The 11,145-nt window shown below is 42.1% G+C and overlaps 1 protein-coding gene across 1 annotated transcript; it reads left to right on the forward strand.

Moving 5' to 3' along the window:
- The first annotated feature begins 518 nt into the window (after window positions 1-518).
- LOC147632025 (pentatricopeptide repeat-containing protein At4g18520, chloroplastic-like) lies at window positions 519-4,429 on the forward strand. The gene has a single exon (XM_086808605.1). The coding sequence runs from the start codon at window positions 569-571 to the stop codon at window positions 3,350-3,352; it is 2,784 nt and encodes a 927-aa protein (XP_086664731.1). The 5' UTR covers window positions 519-568; the 3' UTR covers window positions 3,353-4,429.
- The last annotated feature ends 6,716 nt before the right edge of the window (window positions 4,430-11,145 follow it).

Raw genomic sequence — 11,145 nt, forward strand, 5'->3', positions numbered from 1 at the left:
GCCCCCAAAACACACTCGGAACGAAAGTCTAACCGAAAAATTACAGTACAAAGTACTACACACTTTACGATTCTCTTTCTTCTCCCAAAAGGGCTTCTTGATCCGATTCAAGAAGACAGGCGACTCCGGGTGAGGAGTAGGCAGCAACACAGGGACGAGGAGCATATACTCTAATACCAAATGTTGAAAATAGGGTTGTAAGAATGCATGCGCGCACGCACACAGTGAAGAAGCTCAAAGAAGCACACAATGAGATGATAGATAGATAATGAATGTGTGTTGTACAAAGAAGATGAGTATACCCCAAGATGGGTATATGCTAGCATAGGGAAAAAACTTCCTAAAGAGAAAAAAAATATCCCGACTAATCCTAGTGTGTTCACACACATCAGTACCAAATATGACTACATTATTTGCCTGCAATCTATTATAAAAAACACATTTTAAGCTGTTGGCAATCATTTTGGTGGTATAGTATGTCTCTCTCTCAAAAGACACGGGCACGCGCACATACCATTTTGGTGGTATAGCTTCTCTCTCTCACACTCGTTCATTAGACAATGCATGCATGGTAGAAAAGGCTAGGCAAATCATCAACAAATTCCCATGTCCCAGTATCGTAGCGAAGATGCAGATACCGCGAGCACGCGCCGAGCGCCTGTGGAAGGAATCGCTATGGATGGACGGCCGGGACAATCCAAGTTGGGTGAAAGACAGGCAATGGCAAGAAGGAATTCACAAATCACAGGAAGAAAAAGGAGTGAAGAACAGTACTGGCGGTGGTTGGAGGATGCTGAGCCTAGAGGAGACGCTGCGTTCCTTGGAGGAAGGGGTGCTGCCGCAGCCTTCTGTTGAGGACTTGGCTCGCATCTTGCACAAGTGCAGCAAGGAGAGAGACCCAGCCCATGCACTGCGCTTGCATGCCTACATGCGCAATTATGGGCTGGATGCTCATACATCACTGGGGAACTACCTCGTCTCGATGTTGGTGGAAGTCGGAAGCCTTCGCGATGCCCAACAGGTTTTTGACAGGTTGGTATATCGAAATGAGTGGTCCTGGAATGCCCTCATCAATGGCTATATCAAGTCTGGGAAGCCTCAGCACGCTCTTACCCTTTACCAGAAAATGCAAAAGGATGATTCCATACATCCCAATGGGCATACTTTTGTGGCCTTACTTAAGGCTTGTGCAAAGCTGAAAGATTTGGAAAGAGGCCTCGAAATACATGCCGAGGTTGCTAGAATGGGGTTGCTTGTAAGAAACCCTTTTGTTGGCAGCACCTTGGTGGATATGTATGCCAAATGTGGCTCGCTTGCAAAAGCACAACAAGTCTTTGACAAGCTTCCAGTTCGAGATGTCGTCTTGTGGACCACACTAATGGCAGGATATGCTGAACATGCGCATGGTGAGGAAGCACTCAAGTGTTTTGAACAAATGCAACTCGACAGTGTCTCCCCGGATGCTTGCACATTTGTTTGCAGCTTGAAAGCTTGTGGCAGCATAGGAGCCATAGACAAGGGCCGAGAAATACATGCTGAGATTGAAAGACAAGGGTTGCTGGAAAGAGACCTTTTTGTTGGCAGCACCTTGGTTGATATGTATGCTAAATGTGGCTTGCTTGCCATAGCGCAGCAAGTGTTTGACAGGCTTCCAGTACGAAATGTGGTCTCATGGAATGCATTAATCGCAGGATATGCTGAACATGGGCATGGTGAAGAAGCGCTCAAGTGTTTTGAACAGATGCAACTCGATGGTGTCTCCCCCAATGCTGTCTCATTTGTTTGCAGCTTGAAAGCTTGTGGCTTCATACGAGCCACAGACAAGGGCCGAGAAATACATGCTGAGATTGAAAGACAAGGATTGTTGGAAAGGGACCTTATGGTTGGCAACACCTTGGTCGATATGTATGCCAAATGTGGCTTGCTAGTCATAGCACAACAAGTGTTTGAAAGGCTTCCAATTCGGGATGTAGTCTCATGGACGGCACTTATCGCAGGATATGCTGAACATGGGCATGGTGAAGAAGCACTCAAATGTTTGGAACAGATGCAACTTGATGGTGTCTCCCCTAACGTTGTCACTTTTGTTTGCAGCTTGAAAGCTTGTGGCCGTATAGGAGCCACAGACAAGGGCCGAGAGATACATGCTAAGATTGAAAGTGGGGGGTTGTTGGAAAGAGATGGTGTTGTTGGCCATGCCTTGGTCAATATGTATGTCAAATGTGGTCTGCTTGCCATAGCACAACAAGTGTTTGACAAGCTTCTAGTTCGAGATGTAGTCTTGTGGACCGCACTAATTGCAGGATATGTTGAACATGGGCATTGTGAGAAAGCACTCAAGTGTTTTGAACAGATGCAACTTGAGGGTGTTTTTCCAAATGCTGTCACATTTGTTTGCACCTTGAAAGCTTGTGGTAGCATAGGATCCACAGACAAGGCCAGCAAAATACATGCTGAGATTGAAAGACAGGGCTTGCTGGAAAGAGACCTTGTTGTGGGCAACACCTTGGTTGATATGTATGCCAAATGTGGCTCGCTTGCCCAAGCACAACAAGTGTTTGACAAGCTTTGTGTTCGAGACGTAGTCTCGTGGGCCACACTAATTGCAGGATATGCTGAACAAGCACATGGTGAGGAAGCACTCAAGTGTTTTGAACAGATGCAACTTGAGGGTGTCTCCCCAAGTGCTGTCACATACGTTTGCAGCTTGAAAGCTTGTGGTAGCATAGGAGCCACAGACAAGGGCCAAGAAATACATGCTGAGATCGAAAGACAGGGGTTGCTGGAAAGAAATCTTGTTGTTGGCAATGCCTTGGTTGATATGTATGCTAAATTTGGCTCGCTTGCGCAAGCACAGCAAGTGTTTGACAGGCTTCCAGTTCGAAACATAGTCTCATGGAATGCATTAATTGCAGGATATGCCCAGCTTGGAGAATGTGAAAAGCTTCTCCATATATTTGACAGCATGCTAGGTGAAGGTGTGAAGCCAGATCCGGTCACCTTTATTGTTGTTCTCAGTGCATGCAGTCGCACAGGTCTATTTAATAAGAGCCAGACTTATTTTGAGGCCATGAGAAAAGACTATGGCATCATTCCAACTCTTGAGCACCACACTTGGATGGTTGATCTCCTTGGCCGTGCAGGCCAATTACACAGGGCAGTAGATATGATCAAGAAGATGCCATTCTGTCCTAATCTTGTGGTGTGGCATATTATGTTGAATGCTTGCAGGAATTGGGGAAATTTAGAGTTTGGAAAACAGGCCTTTGAACATGCAATGTGTTTGGATGAAAAGCATGCTGTAGCGTATGTCTTAATGTCTCACATCTATGCAGGTGCTGACTTGCAGTAGAAAGCGCGCAAGGTTGAGGCAATGAAAACATAAAAAAGCATGGAAGGGGCAAATGCATTGCTGGTAGACTCATGGAACCACCAGAACTTTGCATTCTTTCTTTTTTTTTCGACTGGCCTTAGGCCCAAGATCCTCCTATAGTTACTGATTTTCGCCCGCCCATAGGTGCTTAATTATCCACCCGTAGACAATGCTACCAAGGAAGCACCAAGGGGGTTTTGAACCCAGGACCTCTTGGTCCTAGGCAAACACCTTCACCACTTGAGCTATCACCTCATTGGCAACATTGCATTCATTTTGGTTGGAGATAATATACATTTTGAAAGGAAAAGTTTTGATGCAAAATGAGATAGGAAGGGTGTGTCGCGAGTTTGCATTGAGTGTTGCGAGACATTCTGATGATGCAAAGAAAGGCATGTTATGTTGGTACAGTGAGAAGTTGGGTATTGCCCAAATTAATACACCCAAGGGGACACTTATACATGTCCGAAATTTCTGCAATGACTGCCATTTTGGCTACGATAATCGTATTCAAGATTTAACTGCAAAGAATTCTTGTCAAAGATGCAAGACACGCCCATGTTTTCAAGGAAGGTGTATTTGTGGGGATTAGTGGTGACAGCACTGTAACAGCAGTAGCCATTGCCCATTTTACTGGAAATGTTAGGCCAGAATGCTGGAGAGGGCAGTTTTCCTGCTTTCTCCAGTCGGTTACAGCAGTGCCAATCGGGGGAGCTTGATTCCTGGTTGGGTACAATGGAGTCTGATGTGCTTCCTATGGTGGCTTGGAAATTGGCTTTTGCTCTGCTCCAGGGGTGATGGTTCTCTGGTTCTCTGATTCATGGTTGAGTTGGCATCCTTGGCAGCAGGGTTGTTGCAAGGTCAGGTGTGCACTGTCCTGCACATGAGTCCAAGGTCAGGTGTGCACTGTCCTGCACATGAAACAGTGCCAGTCCACGCTGTGAGTCTCCCTCCAGAATGATGTCAGTGGTTCTGTGTATTTGGTATGGTACCAGATGCCAGATCACTGAGTAGATTATGTTTAGGACAAGGGGCCAGCCCATAGGGCTACCCCGGAGCTTAGTATGGGCATGGGAATGGTGTAAAACCATCCCCATGTGGGCCAAGAAGGCCCGGGCTGAACCCACCAGTCATGGAGGGGCTGTAGGACAGCCCTAGGGCACAGATAAGGCAATCTCCAGGAGGTTACAGCCTTTATATGGCTGTAGGGCATGTATGGGGCAGCCCATTCAGGCTGCCCAGCCCGGGGATTGTGGACAAGAGTTGTGTCCAGTCAATCAGAAGCAGGTGCATCACTTTCAGCCTGCTAGGAAAAAAAGGCAGTGTTTTTTGGGATTTAATTCAACATTTATTGCTGAATTTTCACCAGTCGTGGGACATTGCCTGTTTTTCAGCTGGCCGACTGCTCCTGAGGAGGAGTATAAATAGTGGAGGCCATAATCCCATCATTCATCTCAGTATTCACCAAGTGCTCAAGCCAATCAAGGGCCAGACAAGCCAAGGAGATTGCTAAGCAAAGGGGTGGACTTCTGAAGGTCAAGGGCAGGGATTTCCCAGCCAAGAAAGGTCAAGTTTTCTGTATTTGTTTTCAGATTTACATCATTCTAATAAAGCAAATACACCATCCGTGGTGGGGGCCCTACAGAGGGTAATTGGGACCCAATACTGTGTCCTCTCCATCTCCCCCTTCTCTCTCTATTTTCTGCACATCTCCTTTCAGTTTGTGTGTTAATTTTCCGTCGCGAAAAGAGTGCTGATTTCTGAGTTTTGAAGTACCGATCTTTATCCGAAGCTTCCGCATATTACATATTGTGCCCAAATTAATACACCCAAGGGGACACTTATACATGTCCGAAATTTCTGCAATGACTGCCATTTTGGCTACGATAATCGTATTCAAGATATAACTGCAAAGAATTCTTATCAAAGATGCAAGACACGCCCATGTTTTCAAGGAAGGTGTATTTGTGTGGATTAGTGGTGACAGCAATGTAACAGCAGTAGCCATTGCCCATTTTACTGGAAATGTTAGGCCAGAATGCTGGAGAGGGCAGTTTTCCTGCTTTCTCCAGTCGGTTACAGCAGTGCCAATCGGGGGAGCTTGATTCCTGGTTGGGTACAATGGAGTCTGATGTGCTTCCTATGGTGGCTTGGAAATTGGCTTTTGCTCTGCTCCAGGGGTGATGGTTCTCTGGTTCATGGTTGAGTTGGCATCCTTGGCAGCAGGGTTGTTGCATGGTAACCCAAGGGGAGGCAGTGTCCTCCTTTTCCCTAGTTTTGACCCATTCGCAGCAGCAGAGCTCATTGTGTTTTCAATCAACTTGTTTTAAAAAGTCCACATTGTTAATAGGACCGAGATCTCAGTAGGGCCTGCCTAGTTCAAGACCTGTTGTTGGGACAGACATCGAAGCCATTGCCAAATATATTCTACGTTTAAGATCTTTTCACACTAGTTTAGCTCGAAGGCAGGGAGGATAGTTTGAGGCAGTTGGGGGCCCAAGTGATTTTGAATCCTGTTTTCTGGTGTTGATCATCAATGTGAAGTGCAAGCTCTTGAATTCAGGAAGGGTGGTTGGAAATGGCTCACATGGAGGTGGTTGCATGGATAGTGCAAGCCTCAGGGAAAAGGAAGATTGTGCCTTCGAATAGGATTTATTTCTTGATGAGGTTATCTCATCAATAAGTATCTCCTTGGGGGTATTGCTACAGAATAGGCCAGAGCTTTGTAATTTACTGGATGGACTGTGTTGTGTTTGTTTCAAAGGAGGAGATGGGCATCATGACTTGTTTTTTTAGATTTGTATCATAATATACAACAACTTCCATGCCACATTACTCTTTGAGTAGAGAAACTTCCTTTCAAGGTTGCAGCCACTCAAAATGTTATCTCAGAGGTGCTCTACACATAATCGGGGAAGACCTAGATTGGAGTTCATCAACTTTGTAAGCAAGCTAGCCAACCAAGCTGGGGTTAATAGATGAGTGGAAGCTTGGATAGAAGCCAAGTTACTCTTTGTGAAACCGGGGTAAAGGCGTAAACCCTTGTAAAGTATGTAGTCTTATGGAAATTATGGGAACATGCCATCCTTCAGGTCCATATTAGCAGCATTTGGGCTAGTCAACCATGGCTACTTCTCATTTGGGCCCATTTGCAACTATCTAGATGCTCGTGTTATGAAGTTCACATACCCCCGTGCATGGATTATAGAGGTTATGATTCACTCCAGCGTGTGGCCAAACTTTGAGGAGCTATCTCTAAGCCATGTGGCCTCCTAGGCCAACATTTTGTGGGGACATGGGAATGTTGGGCTTTTGGGCTACTCAACCTCATAGCAGGGAACTTATAATCTAGTGGGTGGAGCATTGATATCTTAAACTCCTTTTCAATGTCCCTTTGATATCTAACACTCCCTTTCAATTCCCTTTAAAATAGTGAACTATTGCTATGGTTCAATGTTGAGTCGATAAAGATGCTACTCCATCTTATCTTTCCTAAGAAGATGCTACCCCATCTTATCTTTGCTAAGAAGATGTCTACATAGCTCTTGTGATCAACTTGCACAAAAAGGATAGTGAATCTCAATATGTTTTGTGCAGCAAGAAACACAATATTCCAAGCAAGGGCCATGCAACTATGGTTGTCACGGTGTAGTGTCGTGGACTAGTCCTACATTGCTCCCATATCTTGTGGAATCTTCTTGAGCACATCACGAATAAATCTTTGTCGATGAGTGCAACTTTTAGGCATGTCTTGTTGATCATGAAACAATACCGTGCAACTAAGCATACCCTATTAATCACATGTCCAATCTATGTTGCATCATAGGCCATGTTGTATTGTTGAGTACCTTAGATGCATCTCAACAGTGGTAAAATTACTTTCCAATGGTTCTCATGGGACTTGTTTTCTCAACCATCAACTGCACAACTAATCTCTAGCTTAGTATTATATACAAGAAGATCAAAGTCCTAGCTAGCCTTTTATATAAGGTCTCATCCACAAGATTTTAAGTGTTTCAATAGATGGCTTACCAACTACTTTGCATTTGGTCATACCTAATGTCTTTCCTATCAGCCCTTCATGCATACTTCTGCTAAGAGATAGAAACTCTATGTAGCTTTCGTGACTCTCAATTTCTAAACATTTTGTGCATAACACTAAGGTCATTCATCTCAAACTCAATACATCTCTTGTGTTTGTGAACTCTTTTTCAAACTGACCTCCTCTCAAGGTAAGGTCATCCATGTAGAGAACGATGTCCATGTGCAAGTTATACTCACTAAAAATATTTTCTACACAAAGAGCTACAAGAGAGACCAATATTTATAAGATAAGAGTCGATTTTTTGGTACCACACTTATGAAATATTTTTCAACTTATAGAGTGCCTTTCCAAACCAATAAACCTTGTTGTTGAACCAAAAACCGTTTACCTTAGTAGCTACTCCAAGTTCAAGGCTCCCAGCAATGAGGAAAAGAGAGTTGACCTTGATGTGGTATACTAGCCACCCTTCTTGCATTGCCAAAGCTAGGATGTCATGAATTATTATCACTTAGATAAAAACCTTGTGAAAGTTAAATCATTCAACTATAGCACTCCCCATCATTAGATAAAAACCTTGTGAAAGTTAAATCATTCAACTATAGCACTCCCCATCATTAGCTAATTATAGCACTCCCCATCACCCCTGAGATAGAGACCACAAAACCCTAGCCTAGATTTCATCCCAAAGACATGCATCTCTCATACTGTTAGCCCCCCAGTCTTCACAACTATCACAAATGGATAGCCTCCCAAGGGCTATCCATAGCCCTTGGGAGGCTTCTCTCCTAAGGTCTAAGTTCCACAAGGAAATGGAGGCTTCTATCCTAAGGTCTAAGTTCCACAAGGAAATGAGCCACATCACAACTATATAGCCCAATAATAGAGCTCACACTAAAATGAATTGGATGTCCTCCATGCTAGCGAGTTATGTCTTCACGCTATAACTAATTGGCCTCCATGCTAGCCCAATAATCGAGCACACACTATAATGAAGTGACTCCAATAATCAACCTCACACTATAATGAACTGGCTGGCCTCCATGCTAGCCCAATAATCGAGCTCACACTATAATGAATTGGTTGGCCTCCATGCTAGCCTCATTTTGTCCAATAAGGCGACATAACATCCTCCCCCTCTTGATGAGTGTAAGAAAAATCTAGAAACTAGATTTAGAGTCCAAATAAGGGGACATAACATCCTCCCCCTCTTGATGAGAGGAAGATTGTAAGACAAATCTAGAAACTAGCTTGATTTAGAGTCCAAATAAGGGGACATAACATCCTCCCCCTCTTGATGAGAGGAAGATTGTAAGACAAATCTAGAAACTAGCTTTAGAGTGAACATTCTCCCAAGTGTTATCTTCACACAATCTCTCCAATTAATCAGTTATCTTGTTATTAAGGTTTGTTCCCTACCTACTAGTGGGAAAAACATGAACAAAAAGATCCTCAAGTAGTGGAAGCTCTTTAGTTACCTAGGCTTCTACATGCTACATCCTCTCTGTCCTTAGTTACCTAGGCTTCTACATGCTACATCTTGTCTCCTTAGTTACCTAGGCTCCTACATGCTACATCCTATCCACTAACATAAAAGATAGAATGCATGCAAACTCCATCTAGTAGACACAAGTTTTCTGCAGCTAACTCATTAGCCTTTTTCAAGCTCAAATAATATCCATAGTAATTCTTTAGAGACAACTTATAACCTTCAAAGTCCTTATTACTTGAGAATCTTAGAAATTCTTAAGTGAACCTATTGGCCTTCATCTAGGACTCTTGTTAACACCTTTAAGTCACATCATATAGAATTGTGCACTTCGTATGCTTTCTCTTACAAACCCTATTGGCCTTCATCTAGGACTCTTGCTAACACCTTTAAGTCACAGCATATAGAATTATGCACTTCCTATGCTTTCTCTTACAAACTACATCATCTCTCCGTTACATAGAATTGCTCACTCCGTATGCTCTCTCTTACAAACTACATTGTCTCTTGCTATTATTTCAAGAAAACCATAGTGCTAACTTAGACTCTCTTTAAGTCAACCATGGGGCTCTATGTTGAAATTCATACATCAGCAAAGGTCTCACCTTAGTAGCAAAATTCTTAGCACTAATGAAAACTATTAAAAGAAATTTGGCTCTCTCACAAAGATATATGCATGTGACATTTCTCCATTGCGTGATTCACACACTCTATTTGTTTATCAAATTCAGGATGAATAGGCAAACTTGTACTCAACTTGATATCCAATTTTCTCAATCCCACGTCTAAAATTTCCAGTGAACCTAGGATCTCTATCACTAAAAGTTTTAACTACCAAGCCATAAACACTAAACAACTTCTCAATATTTCTCTCAAAGTTTGTGGTAATCTAGCCAAAGAATCATGAAAACGTTTTTCTAAAGGATACAAGAAGCCACCACATCTCAGTCGTTCAACTTTATCGACTTGATGTTGGTGATAATAGTATTCGACACCAGCTTTCAACTTTCATAAAAAGAAATGTCTTCTTACTAAGTGCTTAGTCCTCAATACCCCAAGATTCCCAATAGCAAGGGGTGTGTCAGGACACTCAAACAAAATGTGACTTCTTCTTGCATTATTGACATCGAGGGAGAAATGGGTGATCCATTTTTTCCTAACTATTTGGTTGGTGAGGTTTATTTAGCTTTCAACTTGGTCAAAATAAATCGCTTCTAAAGAAATTCTTTGTACTCAATACCCTAAGATGCCCAACATAAGATTTTGACTTTGAGTTGCATTATCAAAAAGGATCTACCAATGATGGTAGATGCATTGAGAAAAACTAGACATGTGAATTAGCTTTTATTTAACGAAGAATCAATATGGCCCTTACAACTCTCTTAAGGGCCCATATCTAAGAGATAGATTCCTTGGTAGAATCTAGGATATAGTTGAGGCTGGTATGAACCCTATTACTTATTATTTAAGAGAGTATTCTTCTCAAATACTTTTTAAAAAAGGTAAACTTCTATACCTAATGCAGATGGTGTGAAGAGTCGCATTCTTTTTTAGCATCATAACATGCCCATTGTTGGGCATGTTGACGTATTGAGGATGAGTTAGTATTTTCTTTTCCATATAATTTTCTATCCAAAAGAACTAGCAATGTCCTTTTTTGATCCCTTCTGAGGAGGCCAACCATAGTATCATAGATTCTTAAAAAATGAGGTACATCCAGATAACACCCAATTGTTTTTTTCCTCACTTCATTTTGATAATACATGGGAAGTGATTACAAGAAAAAGAGGAGAACATATTGATTTAAATAAATTCCAGGACTTCATAATAAGCTCTCTCTCTCTCTCTCAAAAAATAGAAATTAAAATTCAAACTTGGATATCACCTAAAACATATAAGTTTATTCAATCTCTCATTTTAATGCCTCCAATTTGGTTGCTCAATTTCATAACTTCTAGCATGAACTTCAAATACGATTCATAATCAAGTAAACTTAAACTTCACCAAAACCAATACTTCACTTTTTTAGCTTTACAATCTAGTAAGAAATAATGTAGAGATATCAGATCAAATATCTCAAAACAAGAATCATATTTACTTGAGTATCCATAAACGCAAATGACAAGTTCACTTTATAAGAACCCATATAGCACGTGTATAAAATGCATTTAAAATACCACTTTTTAAAATTAGAGCATATTTATTTCACAATGGTAGGCACAATGCTTTTGAGAGTAAAGA

Source organism: Cibotium barometz, chromosome 14 (assembly GCF_041138505.1).
Source record: "Cibotium barometz isolate CiBa-2024 chromosome 14, ASM4113850v1, whole genome shotgun sequence".
Lineage (NCBI taxonomy): Eukaryota > Viridiplantae > Streptophyta > Polypodiopsida > Cyatheales > Cibotiaceae > Cibotium > Cibotium barometz.

Bases quoted from the DNA above. Each gene is read 5' to 3' on its own strand.
- LOC147632025 (XM_086808605.1), top strand. From the start codon at position 569: ATGGTAGAAAAGGCTAGGCAAATCATCAACAAATTCCCATGTCCCAGT.